Source organism: Sphaerodactylus townsendi, linkage group LG14, assembly GCF_021028975.2.
Source record: "Sphaerodactylus townsendi isolate TG3544 linkage group LG14, MPM_Stown_v2.3, whole genome shotgun sequence".
Taxonomy (NCBI): domain Eukaryota; kingdom Metazoa; phylum Chordata; class Lepidosauria; order Squamata; family Sphaerodactylidae; genus Sphaerodactylus; species Sphaerodactylus townsendi.
Window position 1 is genome coordinate 33,594,909 of NC_059438.1, and position 16,349 is coordinate 33,611,257.

Sequence of the window (16,349 nt, forward strand, 5' to 3'; positions counted from 1 at the left end):
AACCAACGTTTGCAGCATCGTAATAATAAAATGGTTGAAGAGGTCCACTAAAGACTGGCTGAAGCAGAATGTACCTTTATTCCTTTAAAGATATGAAAATACAATTTGAGTCACTAATGTCTTTTTTTCTTTGTCTACAGCAAATTGTGTATAGTCTAGGAATGTGTAAGGCATTTTGTATGGTGAATAGCATATCCCGGGTTTCGGATTCATCAAACAGACGTTCCCTCTTTTGCGCTTTCCTCCGTTTCTCCCTGAGAAAGAAGGGAAAGTAGATTATCGTACATGTGAATATCACAACATGGATTCTGCAGGAACCAGCAGTTTCGAAGGAGGATATTTAAGAGCCTTTAAATAAAACGTTCTAGGATCCACAACCTGAGCAGGATGCGAGCTCTGATCAACGTAACTTTCACATTCAAATAACCAATTGGAGGAAATTAAAATTTGCTTTTGTTATCACTCCTCTCTTTAGATAGGGAAGTCTTTAGGTTGAGCTAGTCTTATTAAGGGAAAAACATAAGTGTATTGTTAAAAGCCACAATCAACTGGGTGTTGTAGGCTTTCCAGGCTGTGTGACTGCGATCTGGAGACGGCAGTCATAGAGGCAGGCGAAACATTCGGAACAAAAACTACCAGACCACAACCAGACAACTGAGAAAACCCACAACATTTGTTTGAAAAACTAAACATTGCAAGAAACATGACGCGGGGCTACCAGTCTTGTGTCAAATTCCCCCTTCTCTGCAATGGGCAGTACAACTCAGCCCCATGTCCTCTTGGCCAGTAAAAGTGCTACTATTCTCCTGATTTCCTTCTATGAAGTCAGCCTGGGTCTATCATTTTCACTGTAAGAGATTCAGAGTGGAACCAAACAGTGCCCCCTCTTCGTTGTGTGACCGCCCCTCCCCCATAATCCACCACAACTTTGCTCATGTCAACAGGGGCTTCTGCAAGCGCTGGCCTGCAAATGGGGAAAATGAACAATGGCCTGCGCATCTGCTTTCTCCACCGTGGCTCTTGCCTTACAGGATGGCCTGCCCGAGGGCATCAGGAAAAAACCTCCCCCCAGCTTTCTGCAAACTATGCAATACTGAACTATTCAAGAGGACTATTCTGAATAGGTAACAGCATCACATTGTACAAAAAGGTTCACACACCTACTCGGATAAATGATTAGGGACTGTGTTCTATACTGCTGTGGGTAGCTTTTTCTAAATAGTATCCTATTGTGCAACTTTTGTACCACTCCGGTGCCATATTAATAATTTTGCGACGCTTCAGTTCTTTCCGGTGGTTCCAGACTTCTAAGTTCCTAATGCATGGGTTACTGGGCGACCCCTGGTGTTGATTATACTGACTCGCTATGTGTCATCCGCTTTGAGCCCCTGTGAGATATGCATAAATAAATAGCATAAATAAATAGCCTAAAACATAAGCAGCACAGGGCACACCAAAGGCAGAAGCCTTCCTTCTTTAGGAAGAAACAATGGCAGCATAGCAAGGAAAGTCTGATTAAACGGGAGGAAAAAATAATTGAAGTACCCTTCCTTGGAGCTGCTCCTGCAATTTCGCTACGGTTTCCCTTTCCTTGGCCAGCTGCTCTTGCGTGACTTGCAAGAGCTCTTTTAATTTGGTAGCTGCACATCCCAAGTCCTTCGATAGCTTCTTCTCCTTCTCCAGTCTTTCCTGCAATTGGTGACAAAAAGCAAGTTTCACTCTCACGGCCACAAACGTTAGACGTCGCCGAGCGTCTATAAGAAGAAAAACCGACGCTGGCAAGTCGCAGCTTCTCTGCCATGCTACTTTTGAGTACAGGAACTTTGAGTACAGGAAACTTTGTACTTTGAGGACAGGAAAGTGAGGTTTTACTACCTGCAGTTGCAGAACATCCTCCGTTGCAGAGGCAGTCACGTTCCCTTCGAGTCTCAGCTTCTCAAGTTCCGTCTGCAGACTGCGCAATGAAGTCTGAGCCTGGAGCAGCGTCAAAAGATTGGAGAAATAATCCCAATCAGCACATACTCCCAAGGGCATAAATATGAGGTTATTCTGTTTAAAGAGGAGGAGGAGGAGTTTGGATTTATATCTCTCCTTTCTCTCCTGAAGGAGACTCAAAGGGGCTTACAATCTCCTTGTCCTTCCCCTCTCACAACAAACACCCTGTGAGGTAGGTGGGGCTGAGAGAGCTCCGAAAAGCTGTGCCTAGCCCAAGGTCACCCAGCTGGCGTGTGTGGGAGTGCACAGGCTAATCTGAATTCCCCAGATAAGCCTCCACAGCTCAAGCAGCAGAGCGGGGAATCAAACCCGGTTCCTCCAGATCAGAGTACACCTGCTCTTCACCACTACGCCACTGCTGCTAAAAGAAAGAACAATCACAGTGCAGTCCTAAGGAGAGTTACTCTGCGGAGGATCACCCAGTTAGTCAAAGAAGGAAGTTTTAACAAAATGCTATGTTTTAACAAAATCCCTAGCAGCAGCTACAGTCCTTGGGAATTCTATACATTTATGGAACAAGGATTTTGCTTTAAAGTGTTTCCAAATTTTCCATTTACAATAATAGAAAGGCAACCCAAACCTCAAAGCAAAAGAAATTAGATAACATCACAATCTTATAATGAAAGGCATTCTATATCATTGTGCTGTGCCTCTCCTTTCATACCCTTCCCCCCCCTTCCCCTTCTCCCATCGGCTCCCGCCAGGTGTGGTGGGCTATGACCAGATGATGGGCCCATTCCCTCCCCCCAGGGTGGGGGCCCCCTGACCACATGGTGGGGCCCCTCCCCACTGCAGTGCTTGTCTATTCCGGTGAGCCCTTTGATTCCTTGGAAACTTGTCGGGGTGTCTGCAAGGAGATCAGTAACTGCAGACAAGCTTCATTACTGATCAACCCCCAAACGTGCAGCCACAGAGAAGTAGGGTGTGTGCACTAAGGGTTCACATGAAGAAAGAGTGAGATCCAAAAAGGCTTGCGGGTCCTGTGAATGAATGGAGTCTGTACCTAAAAACATCTCCCAGCAACCTCTGCAAAAGGTCTAGATACAACTGCAGCAGTACCTTAGGGACTGACAAGATTTGCTGGGTATCAACTTTCTAGAGTTAAAGCTCTTTCCCTCAGATATCAACAGACAGGGCTCCTTAGCGGAAGGAGCGATGTGGAAATGGGTTCCTCGAAGCAGCAACCTTTGAAAACCACTTGCTTATAGTATCAGGCAAAGAGGAACAGCTGCCAGCAGCACCCAGTTCCCTGGCCAGACAGAACCTGACACAGGAAGGGGGTCCTGGACCGAGATATTTTATGTCCACTGCATTCTACGGCCACGTAACAGAAGCGCACCCATAATTTAACTTACTTCCTCAAGCTGTGTCACCAAGGACTCTTTCAGAACACGTTCACTGTGTAAATTTGCTTCTGTTTGGTCCAGCTGGGGTTTTAACTGTATAGGGGGGAAATGGATGAGTCATTGCAATGGGGATATTAGCCAATGTTTCCCTGTAAGGTTTTTACCTTGGGGTAACCGGAGACAAATCCCTCAAGAACGAGCACAGGCAGTGATTTCCTTCTTGCTAGAGATCTAACTCCAAAGACACGCCACTAAGGACACTCTCCCCGATTTTATGTTTCCACACTTTTTCAATACCATCAATCAATCATTTATTTACAGTCAACGACCAGTACAACAAAACAAATATGCATCCATTTCACAGTGCCATTAGCATAAACTATATGTGTACAAAAAATACACTAAAAGCACTGATCAAGGATAATACGTAATCTAAGGTATATACGAAGGGGATATTCGCGTGAACTGAATATTAGTGTTATTATTTGTTTACAGTCAATGACTAGTACTTAAAATCCCATCTCACCTTAGTAGTGAAACGGTAGATAAGATACATTGATTGGAACAGGAATTAAGGATTTAAAATTCACAGACCTATGCAGTCTTACTAAAAGTGCCTATGGGGACTTACTAAAAACCCAGACTTCCAACAAGATCATCTAAAGATTGAAACTGATTCAATCATCCCATCCCTCAGAATTTTTGTTAGTCCTATCCCGAAAAGTCCTAGAGGTATAGAGTAAGATGAAGGGTCCTGAAGAACTCAAAGCATGCACAATCATTGGAGTTGGTTTCGATACAAGGTATTAAATTCTTTCCCCCCCCCCCCAGATACCTGAACAGAATTCTAGAATGACTAACAGCCCCATCTGGGGAGGGGGGTGAGAGGGCTGGAGGAAGTGGTGCAGCCCAACGCCAGCACACACGCCCTTCCTGAGGTGCTCATACCAGAGGAGGAAGCAGATGTGCTGGCAGCTGTCCATCCATCAGCCCCCCCCCCACTGCAAAACCTGGAAGTCTGGGGGGCGCGGGGGGCGTTCCTAGGAGCAGAGCCAACATTAGTTGGCTTCCTCCTGGGGTTTAGAGTTGGGAGTGTGGCACCTCAGCCCTTGGACTTATGACACCCTTTTGGTGGCGTAAGTCCTGTAAGCCCATGGGGCTTCCCACAGTGGGGGCTTTTCAGGACTTTTCTTAGTCCCTGCGCTGCCAGAAAGCCTTTTGGGGGGCAGTGCGGAGGGGGACACTGGTGCTGTGACCCACTGTGGGGGGCACACTGGTGCTGTGACCCCGTGTTTTGGATGGGACTGTAAGTGCAAATGGGCACCAGGTCTGCTAGGACCAGAAGCTGAAGGAATCCTCTGGGTATTAAAATTTATTTTTATAGGGCTGTACAACTAAAAATTAATGCAAAGGTGAAAGCACAAAGCAAAAAGAGAAAGAAAGATTACGGCTCAGCAGCAGCGGCGATACAAAATGAAAAGCAAGCAGCCAAGCAGCTTGGTCAAACAGTGAGGTTTTTGCTAAGATAACAAAATTGAAGGAGGAGTTTCCTGGGCAGCACAACTGGTAAAAAGGACCCACAAACCTCACGTCTGAAAAAGCGGGGGCGTCTAGCAGAGCCTGCCCTGTTGATCGCAAAGGGCTGCACAGATAGGCTGCACCAGTAAAGGTAAAAACAGGGCAGAAGAAAAAGTGCACAGAGAATCTTCAAGGTGTAAACAGTATTTATGCAGTGATGCATACAGAGTATTTATTTAATGTTCCCTACTGAGAATCTTCAGCAGGTAAACAGCCTTTATTTGATGATCCCCACAGATAATCCTCAATATTTAAGCAGTATTTATTCAACGATCCTTCACAGAGAATCTTCACTGAATAAATCCTGTTTGCATATTGAAGATTCTGGAGGCACCTTTTGCTTTGTCTTGTTTTCATCTTAGAGAAGGGAACAGAGAAGGGGAATTAGTGCAGGTAAACAGAGTTGTTTTAGGAAGTATATTTCCAAAACTATAACAATAAAAGGATCCCTGTGAATGTTTGACCATGGGTTTGTGGGAGACCTCTAAGGAATACCAGGATGGTGACATGGAGGAATATCAGGGAGATGGTGTGAAGGCACCAGAAGACCAATTCTCAACATACATCTTGCTGATTCTCAGTTCATTTTAATCTCTGTTGCATCCCTCTGAATGTGTAAACATCAGTGTAGTTTTATCAACAGCTGTAAAAATTAGGCTGTTATTGTGAAGGAAAAATGCAACGACAAACCTATTTAGTTACCTGTGCAAACTCCTGGCTTAGTTTGAGTGTTTCTGCTTTCGCTGCGTCCAGCTGTCCTTGCGATTCAGATAAGAGCTGTTCTAACTTAAAAGAAAATGAAAATCAGATATAAGCCAACCACGAACAGGAAGATGGGATGGTCACAACCCTGGACTATGGTCTGACTGAAAACAACTCTGCTTGGCACTCAACCTTTATAGTCAACTGTGACAGAATGACAGGTGTTTGCAATCTGAGGCTCTCCAGATGTTCATAGACTACAATTCCCATCAGCCCCTGACAGCATGGCCAATTGGCCATGCTGGCAAGGGGTTGATGGGATTTGTAGTCCATGAACATCTGGACAGCTGCAGGTTGCAGACCCCTGCAGAATGAGAATAACAGATCCAGCAGAGGGAAGCCGATGGCAGATTCCACCATTTCCTCTCAGTGAGAAATCGAATGGAAGATTTACAGGGAATCCTGATGTCCCCTCCCCAGAGAAGTACGAGCAGGGGTGCTGAGTAAACCAGCTTCCCTTCACTGTGGGAGCACGCCCAGATGGCTGCACTCCCATATCTGATTTTGGCTTGAACTGTGAAGTGAAGAAGTACTTTCAATTCACTGTCTTCAGGAAATGTCATCCCTAGGAAATATAGGTAAGCAACTCCCTAATTTCCTCTTGAAAGCCGGTAAAGGTGGTCCTCTTCATTCAGGAAGGAGCTGTGGCAGAGTGGTACAGCCTCTGCTTGGCATGTAGCGGGTCGGAGGTTCCATCCCCGGCACCTCCAGTTAAAACGGTCAGGAAGCAGTGATGTGAAAGACTTATATCTGTGACCCTGGAGAATCGCTACCCATCTGGAGAGATGACACTTGATGGGCCACTTGGCTGAGTCAGCCTAAGGCAGCTTCATGTGTCCTTCATCTGCCTCAAAGCTAACCAGATGACTAGGTCAGTCAGTCAGTCTCTCTCACAGTCTGACCCAAGCATTACAGCATTGTTGCAAAGAGAGAACGGAGGATGGAAGAAACCCTCTGAGCTCACTGGAGGGAGAGCAGGATGAAAATAGGGCAGACAGATCAGTCCTAGTACCCTATAGACATTTATGTGAGAAGATGTATTACTGTCCTGCCCACAGGGTTCCTTCAAAAACTGTGACATGGAAAGAGGCTCCCACAGCACGGCAGCCAAACCAAATTGGTCTTTGTGGCGTTCGATTCACTTTCACAAAGTGTACAATGTGATATTTCCCTCAGACCAAGGCGAATAGAACCAGGGGGCATTCATTGAAAATGCTGGGGGGAAGAATTGGGATTAATAAAAGGAAACACTTCTTCCCACAACGTGTGATTGGTGTTTGGAATATGCTGCCACAAGAGGTGGTGATGGCCACTAACCTGGATAGCTTTAAAAAGGGCTTGGACAGATTTATGGAGGAGAAGTTGATCTATGGCTACCAATCTTGATCCTCCTTGATCTGAGTTTGCAAATGCCTTAGCAGACCAGGTGCTCGGGAGCAGCAGCAGCAGAAGGCCATTGCTTTCACATCCTGCATGTGAGCTCCCAAAGGCACCTGTTGGGCCACTGCGAGTAGCAGAGTGCTGGACTAGGTGGACTCTAGTCTGATCCAGCAGGCTAGTTCTTATGTTCTTATGAATAATCATAATCAAGAACCACACTGCTTCATCAAAGGATTCCCTCAGAATATGGTAGCTAATCCTCCACAGCTCTGATTTTCGGCCTTATTTTGGGCACCTAATTCTGTCCATTGTGCCCCAAACCCATTCTTTCCCACCCTCCTCTGTAGCTCCCAGAAGAGACAATCATTTACCTCGTCCACTTTTTTGGTATAATTTTGACTTTCTGAGTTGGCCGTCACCAAATGATTTTCCAGCTGTGCTTCCAAAAGGGATACGTACTCTTTTAACTGTTTAACCAGAAATACAATGACAATGTTCACGTATCTGAACACAAGAAAGATATAGCTTGCATTCTGTGAGCATCGACGTGTTCTTGGCTGTCAGGCACCTCCCCCTTCCCCCAAGTGGTTTCGAACTCCCCCAGTTCTGTATACCCTCCAATCTGTGCTTATCCTTGCTCTGTGCAAGTGTGCTAAATACCAGCTTAAGGCATACTCTATTTCCCACAATCCATGGGGCAGAGGTGAAATGTCACTTTTCAATTTTTTCTAGACATCTGTAATGTTGTGATCTGTGGGAAGATCTGAACTTAGATCACTGCACCTGAAAACAACGATTTCCTTTGAATCACTTCCAAGTCAGAATCAAAGAACTTATTAACGATTCCAGAATTACCAGGTTTTGAGCTTTTAACTGCTCACAGATTCTTAAACTACTCTGTAAACATTTTAAGGATATGAACAAAGTTCTATTCACAACCTGGCAGAAGAATCTAGCTGCCTCAAGAATCTAGCTGCCTCAAGAATCTAGCTGCCTCAAGCTGCCTAAAGGCACTCCCTTTAGAATTGTGAAATGCCCCCATACCTTGCTTGTGTTCTGGAGTTCCACCTTGAACTTCTCCACCTCCTCCTCAAGGCTCTTCATTTGATTCTGGGACTGAACAAAATACCCCACCACCAACAAGCAGAAGTTAGAGAATGGCATACAGGATCTCAAGTCCTACAGAATTCTTCTCAACACACACACACACACACAATCTACATTTCCTACTATATTCACTGCACTCCAGAAAGCTATGATGTAGGCTGGTTCTGGTGGGTTTTCCAGGCTGTGTGGCCGTGGTCTGATGGATTTTGTTCCTAACAGGGGCGTAATGCCCATTGGGCAAGGTTGGCAGCTGCCCAGGGCACCACCTTGTGGGGGGCATCAAAATGCAGGGTTCATTTTTGGGTATTTTTAGTGGTTTTCTATTTTTGGCTTGCAGGGGGTGCAGTTTTTAGGCTAGCACTACCAAATTTTCAGTGTATCATCAGGAGACTGTCCTTATGCTACCCCCAAGTTTGGTGAGGTTTGGTTCAGGGAGTCCAAAGTTATGGACTCCCAAAGGGGGTGCTCCATCCCCCATTGTTTCCAATGGGAGCTAATAGGAGATGGGGGCTACAGTTTTGAGGGTCCATAACTTTGGCCCCCCTGAACCAAAAAAGTCACTAATTCCAATGCACAAAAAAACCCTAAAAATCATCTTAATAAAGTTGTTGGCGGGCTAGGAGGAGGCCATCAAACAGCCAAAACAGATGGAACATTGTGACGGACAGGTGGTTGCCCTGCCTTTATAGAACTTATGTTCCTCTTGTAATTTTTTCCTTTTTGAATTCTATGTTGCTTTGGTTCCTAAAAAAAACCCCAACTATCTCTTTTCTATTATTAAATCCCAAATTAATATATTCAATCGAACATTCCCGTTCTTTCCTAAAGTTTCTCTCAGAAAATAGAAGTCAGCAGTAATTTGGCTCTGTCTCCCACACCAACCAAAACACAAAAGTCTCACAGAAAATAGAACTAAAGACAAACACACGAATCCTTATGTTATTAAAACTGGAGAATAATTTTAAAAGAAGGAAACACAGAGCAAACTAAAGTCAAACTGGGTGGTTAACCTAGTATTTGGAATGTATGTTGCTTTTCCCTTAGATCAATAGCTGGAGGAAGGTTGTTTTCTTCTTAATTCAAATGACAACCAGCCTGACAAAACTACTTAATTGCACACACCACTTAATTGCAAAACTACTTAATTGCACACACACATTCGGCAATTACCTTCTGAAGTGCCTCTTCAGATGCAGTAAGCTTGGCTTTCCACACCTGTTCTTCCTCCTCCACACTCTTTTGTAAGTCTTTGAGCATCCTTTCCTATCAGTGGAGGACAGAATGAAAAGGAATATTTGGAGAAGCCAAATATTCAACAAATGGAAAGAGCTGCAGCAAAGGAAGCATTGTGCGACTTGGAGTGCCACACGCAGCTTCCCGAGAATCTCAAATTTCATTCTTAAAAAAGTTTCTCACTCTTAATCACAATTATACACTTGAGAACATACGGCCAGAACATATTGCCTGATGAAGCCACAAAAAAACAAGCAGTCACTCCAAGGGCTGCATTCCAATACCACGCATAACTTTGGCTACGGAAAAAAGGGCATGAACTTGGCTCTTCCCAGGACTTGTACTTTTTCTTCTCTTACTGTGAACTGTGGTTTCACACTGATAACAGATTAGCATATGAATGCAGGTATGTGGGTTAGCCAGGTTTAGCCAGCTGGCTTGAGGGAACGGAGAGTGAAATAACTCCAAGCAACCCATGTATCAGTTCTTGTGCATCATAGATCACAGGAATTAATATTCAAACCCCATTATTGGCATGGGCGTCCACATTCTAACTGCAATTCCCCATGCGATCTCAAGATTGTCAAAAGTCAGGAGTCAAGCTTTAGCAGTCTGCATAACCCTTGGTTCCTCCCCACCATCAGAGGCGTACCAGGGGTAAATGGCGCCTGGAGACAAATTGGTCCCCCCCTGGACGCTCTGTTCTGCCCCTGCCCCTACCAATCTCAGCTCAACACACTGCCCCCCCCCCCCACCCAGCTGGCAGGGGGGGAGAGGAAGGTGGAGGAGTCCAGGGCTGGGCTGAGGGGGGGTTGATAGCAGGAAGTCCTGCTGTTTTGTCATCTTTGCGTGCCTCGGACGGGGTCGAGGCGCACGAAAACGACGAGACAGCAGGACTTCCTGGTCACGTGGGGGGCCGATTTTGCGCCCCCCCACGTGACCAGAAGAGTGGCGCCCGGGGACAAGGGGTACCCCTTGTCCCTACGCAGATACGCCACTGCCCACCATAAGCACAAATTATGAATTGAGCAAAGTTTGAAACGTTCTGCAAATATCAGAGGTAGCACGATCTCCCGCTTACCTAATTTAGGATCATTTTTTGTACTGGCACAGGATGTTTGCACCGGTACAAAAAAAACCCCTGATCACAAGGAACTGCTGGATCTGGATGCATATCTACTTTTAAATGTACCAATTGTTCAGTTTCTGAAGCTCAGAAAGTATAAATCTTCCCCCCCCCCCACCTTGCCACACAGAATCATGGTAAGGGTTACAGAGAGAGAACCAACTTGAAATGCTTTGAGCACTGTTATGTAAAGGCTATTTTATTTACTAATATTTTTAATAGCAGCAATAGTAGTAGTAATGGTCACAATAATAGTGTTTCCCTCTTCTAGACAGCAATCCCCTACCCCTGGGGCGATAGGCTGTTTGGACAGCTGCACAATGAACTGAAGATTCCCACCTTGATCCAGAGCTCTTCCTGAACGTGAAGGAACCACAGCACTTCGTGACCCATCTTGTCTGTGCAAGCAGGGGTATTTCCCATTCACTCCCATAGAGAAAGGAAGTTCTGTATGTAATTCTGACCCTAACCGAGAAGTGATTGGGAAACTATCTTGTGTGGGTCACATACAGGGTTGCCGGGTCCTCCTGGCCACTGATGGGGCCGGAGGTGGGTGGGTGGGTTGCCAGCTCCAGGTTTGGGAACACCTGGAGATTTGGGGGCGGAGCTTGGCGATGACAGGAATCTCAGTGAGGTTCAATGCCATAATGTCCCCCCCCCCCCCCCCCCCCCCCAGGATCCATTTTCTCCAAGAGAACTGATCTCTGGAGATGAACAGTAATTCCAGGGGATTCCCAGATCCGGCATCTTTAGTCACACATGACACATGGAATTACTGCCAGTTAATGGGATCAAGAGAATTCTTGCACAATTCGAAGGTCCAATTTCTACAGATTCCCCCATCCAAATGTTGCCTCCTTGCACCAAGCTTACACTGTTTGGCGGTTTTCCAACCCCTAGGATTTGGCCTTTCAAAGATGTAAATAGCAGAAGGAAGAAGCACGAAGAAAAATCCTGTGGCACAAACAGAACTCTGCTTCAGCGTCTCTGGATCCTGCCCTGTGCATTCAGAGGGGTGCACGTGATTTGACTCACCGTCTCTGCAAGAATGGTCCTATACTGATCACATTCTGCTTGCAGGGTGTGCCGGGCCTCATCTGATTCACGTAATGAAAGCTCCAGATCCTGAAAGGAAATTACATAAACTTTCAACAGAATCTCCAATGTAGCTTTTATAACTCTGTGGCTTTATAAAACTCATAGGATCATTTCCCAGAGTTGAAAGGTGCCCAGAGGGCCCCTCAGGATTTAGCTGAGACTAAAATTGGACTATTTACCCCCTCGTGCCACCTGTACAAAATTCAAAGCTCAGCTTGCCAAACTAAAGAGCAGACCCAGGACAGAATTATACCTACGGCACAAATGACTCCGAAAAAAAAAAAACCCATAGGGGAGCCAGGCCATGTTTTTCTCAAAAACATAAGGGTGGAAAGTGCCAATCAAGACACATCTGGTTATGGCGACCCCTGCTGGGGTTTTCAAGGCAAGGGATGTTCAGAGGTGGTTTGCCACTGACTTCTTCCTGGTCACATCCCTGGTATTCCTTGGCGGTCTGCCATCCAAACACTAGCCAGGGCTAGCCCTGCTTAGCTTCTGAGATCTGATGAGATTGGGCTAGCCTGGGCCATCCAGGTCATACCAGAGTCAAAATGGCTCCGTTCAATAAGTGTGCCTATTAACTTCTGCCCTATCACCCTAATCCAGGGGTGTCCAACTCTGGCGCTTCAGATGTTCATAGACTACAATTCCCATCAGCCCCTGTTGAAATTGGCCATGCCAGCAGGGGCTGATGAGAATTGTAGTGCATGAACATCTGCAGTGCCAGAGTTGGACACCCCTGATCTAATCCATTAAAGGGGTGAGGGGTGGCATTTCATTATAAATACAAGGTCTGACTGACAGCAGTTCTCCAGGTCTACCACATCACTGATCTTTTTAGTGGAGATACAGGAACTGAACCTGAGCGTTTCTGCATGACTAGCATGAATATTCAGGCTGAGGTAGTTGTTTGTTTAAAAAATGTACACACCACCACTCAACTGGAACATCTTGGAAGCAACTACATGGAACGTTCGTCCATTCCCCACTACCTCTACAACAACCCTTGAAAGACAGGAACCACGGCAGAGTCACCCAGCAACATTTATGGCTGAGCAGGAACTTGAGCACAGACCTCTTCAGGTCTAAGTTACAGTGCTCTAGTCCACACATTACACTAGTTCTTAATTTCACCTTCAAGCTGAACTGCATTGATTGTTCGTATTACAGCGCCGTCCCACCCTCTCCAAAGCCTGAAGGAAGCCCAAAAAACAAAAACAAAAAACCCCAGCCAGAATCCCCTAAAGGAGAAAACAGAAATACACCGTAAAAATGTGATGTATCTCTGAGGCCGGCTCTGCCAGTGCACATGGGTTGGACAGGAAGTGGAAGCCAACTAAGATCAGCTCCACCCCCTGGCCCACCCCCACAGTGTCTGGGGCTGCATCAGCTACAGAGGTGGGTCTGACACACCCTGCCCAAATTTGGACTGTTATGCTGAACTCTGAACTGTAATTTTTTCACTGTTTTTTTTAATTGCTTACGGTTTTTCTTGAGAAAAGAAAAACAGTATTTAAGTGTCAAAGAACAAGCATCAAGACAGGACAGCCATTTTGTTTTCCCTTTCCCACTCAAAATATGTCAGTGTCAAAATGGTTCCAGTCAGAAATGGGATCCAGCAGGTTCTCACAGGTTCCCAAGTGTAGGTTACTAATTATTTGTGTGTGCCGAGAGGGGGTTACTAATTGGTGATTTTGCCACGTGATTTTTGCCTTAGTTACGCCCCTCCTCTCAGCAGTAGCACGCAGAACTTGAAGCAGTCTAGCAGGAGGTGCACCGGCATGCGTGGCAGCCTGCGCCTGTGTGCATTCGTTTCCTGCCCAAGGACCGGTGCAGCGGCTGCATCCTTGCCACAGCCCCACCCAGGAATGCTCGGCCACGCCCCCATCATGCCCCACCCAGCCCCATTGGCGCTATGCCACAGTTTGAATCCCACCACCATGGGAACCTGTTACTAAAATTTTTGGATCCCACCACTGGTTCCAGTCAATGTCAATGTTTACCTTTAATATCAGCCCCATCTCCTAATCCACTCAACAATATTAGACAGAATAAGGTAAGATGAAGGAGAATATCTGCCTAATTTTTATTGTTCTGCTTCAGCTACAATTAAAGCAAAGCAAGCAGACTGTTTGGTTATACAACCCACTAGTATCAGAATGCGTTTCTTTGGGCCTTTCCCCACTCGCTTCCATCCCCCCTATGCCGCACGCTGCTCTCAGCGCGCGGCATCCCAGGCGCGCGCCCAGGCATCCCCACGACCCCGCGCTCTGTGCGGGGTCGTCAAAAGGCGCTGTTCAGAAGAGCGTCTGGGATGCCGCGCGCTGAGGGGCGCGACAGCAGCAGCTTCGGGGAAGCTGCGCTGTCGCCGCCCCTCTCAGTGGGGAGCGCCGAGGGACCCCGCGCTACTCTCCTCGAGTAGCGCGGGGCTTAAGGGAAGTGGGGAAAGGGCCTTTATCAGATTACAAAGTCTGGGCAATCCACATGGTACCCCAAAGTTTTGTGGGACCACTAAAAACGGCTGCTGCATGGCCTACTGGCCCAGTGTGTCTGCCCCCACTCCTGGCCAGTCCAACCTGGAAACATTCTCCCTCAGTAGGGGGAACTAACCCTAGATAGAGCATTCTGAGGGAGGGATTTCTAATATTATCCACCCTTACAGAGTGCAGGGGCATGCAATTTTATTTTCCATGTAGAACACTCTTTATGTGAGATTACTTAGGAATACTTACAGGTTCTGTTGCTGTACTCCGCTGCTGCAGTGCTTCTAAAGCCTTTTCCTTAAATTGTGGCAGCCATTCATCATATGCCTGGAAATGAAACAGGAAATGAACACATGCCTGGCAAATGTTCTACTTTCTCTTAGGTTCTGAAGTACACTCTCCATTCTGTTTATGAATCAGTTTGATTTGGTTATCAAGACAGGATCCTGGCATCTGTGAAGGCCGCTACTTGCATTTTGGATCCTCATCTATCCTGGCTACTGAAACCATGTAAAGATTAGATCAGTGAGTCTGTAATAGTCATTATAAACCCATCACTAACTCAGGACACCTTTCTTTGGGCTCTAAAATGGGCTGTCACCTGCCTGCTACTTAAAAAGAAACATTCTTAGAGAAAGCAATGCGGCCAGTTATAGCCTGGTCTCTAATTTGTCTTTTCTGGTCAAGTTAACAGAAAGTGTAGTAACAGAAGGTAACAGAAGAGACTGGACTCAGTGTGTAAAACACTTCTCTCTGTGATATACCTCTGAAGATGCCAGCCACAGATGCAGGCGAAACGTTAGGAACAAGACCTACCACACCACGGCCACACAGCCTGGAAAGCCCACAAAACCAGTTGAGCTCAGCCATGAAAGCCTTCGACAATACATTGTAACCAAAAATGTTGTTAGCAAATCAACTCCGGGTCTCCCTGGATCACTTATCTGCCTTAATCCCTTTCAGTCTGGTTTCAAGCTACAAGACAGAGACAATGGAGGTGGTATTATTGAAGGCTTTCACAGCCGGAATCACTGGGGTGTTGTGTGGTTTCCGGGATGTATGGCCATGTTCTAGTAGCATCTTATCCTGACATTTCGTCTGCATCTGTGGCTGGCATCTTCAGAGACCCTTTACTATTCTCCCTTTAGCTTGAGAACAGAAGCTCCTCAGACACTTCACAATGTTGTTCCTCAAATAACCAAGTTCAAAGGTGATGCCTACCTGTTCTCCATCTGACACGACCTGGGGGAAGAGAGAGGAGAGGACCTGTCGGATTTGCGCCTGAATCGCTCCAAGCTGCTGTTCCAGAGCTTCCTGAAAGAACAAAAAGAGAAGGAAGATGGTTTCAAGATTCTTAACATAGAAGAAGAAGAGTTTGGATTTATAACCCCCCCCCCTTTCTCTCCTGCAGGAGACTCAAAAGGGCTTACAATCTCCTTGCCCTTCCCCCCTCACAACAAACACCCTGTGAGGTAGGTGGGGCTGAGAGAGCTCCGAGAAGCTGTGACTAGCCCAAGGTCACCCAGCTGGCGTGGGTGGGAGTGCACAGGCTAATCTGAATTCCCCAGATAAGCCTCCACAGCTCAGGCGGCAGAGCTGGGAATCAAACCCTGTTCCTCTAGATTAGATACACAAGCTCTTAACGCTCCTACGCCACATACTAGAAATAATGTGCACACTTCAACTGGTTCAAGTCCAGTTTATTTACAGCATGTCCAACAATTTAATATCATTGTCTCACAAATCACCAAATCATATTATTAATATAAGCAAGCACTAGCAGTTAAAAAAGAAAAACACATATATTGAAACAATTTAATAGGTTAAAATTTATGTATTTAATTTTTTAATCCTAATTTCAGTATACACTAAACTTGATGTCATGTGGCAAATTTAACATTTTTTCCCCCAAAGCTTTGTTACTGACCCTGTAATCTTGAGTCCCCTAGCCTCCAATAACAATCTTACATAAGCCAGACCTGATCGACCCTGGTTGTTATTTAACAATGGAGTAATTAACTTAACGCGAGCATCATGATAAAAAGGATAATGAAGCACAACATGATCAACATTTTCAACCTTTCCCATATCACACAAACAAACCCTTTCTAATACAGGAACTTTTTAAGAAGAAGAAGAATTTGGATTTATATTCCACCTTTCTCTCCTGTAAGGAGACTTACAAGCAGAGGTGGGATCCAGCAGGTTCTCACCAGTTCCCGAGAGTGGGTTACTAATTAT

General features: G+C 45.9%; 1 protein-coding gene across 3 annotated transcripts in view; it reads right to left on the reverse strand.

The window, feature by feature from the left end:
* Positions 1–59: 59 nt before the first annotated feature.
* The window catches only part of RRBP1 (ribosome binding protein 1), a 41,118-nt gene continuing 24,828 nt past the window's right edge, over positions 60–16,349 (reverse strand). For all 3 annotated transcript variants that reach the window (XM_048515483.1, XM_048515482.1, XM_048515484.1), the window contains exons 13-23: positions 15,330–15,422; positions 14,358–14,435; positions 11,563–11,652; positions 9,339–9,431; positions 8,106–8,177; positions 7,433–7,528; positions 5,622–5,705; positions 3,351–3,434; positions 1,876–1,974; positions 1,546–1,689; positions 60–254 (exon numbers count right to left, since the gene is read on the reverse strand). In XM_048515483.1, coding sequence (XP_048371440.1) covers positions 213–254; positions 1,546–1,689; positions 1,876–1,974; positions 3,351–3,434; positions 5,622–5,705; positions 7,433–7,528; positions 8,106–8,177; positions 9,339–9,431; positions 11,563–11,652; positions 14,358–14,435; positions 15,330–15,422 — 975 coding nt within the window. In that variant the 3' untranslated portion in view covers positions 60–212. The remainder of the gene's footprint in view (positions 255–1,545; positions 1,690–1,875; positions 1,975–3,350; positions 3,435–5,621; positions 5,706–7,432; positions 7,529–8,105; positions 8,178–9,338; positions 9,432–11,562; positions 11,653–14,357; positions 14,436–15,329; positions 15,423–16,349) is intronic.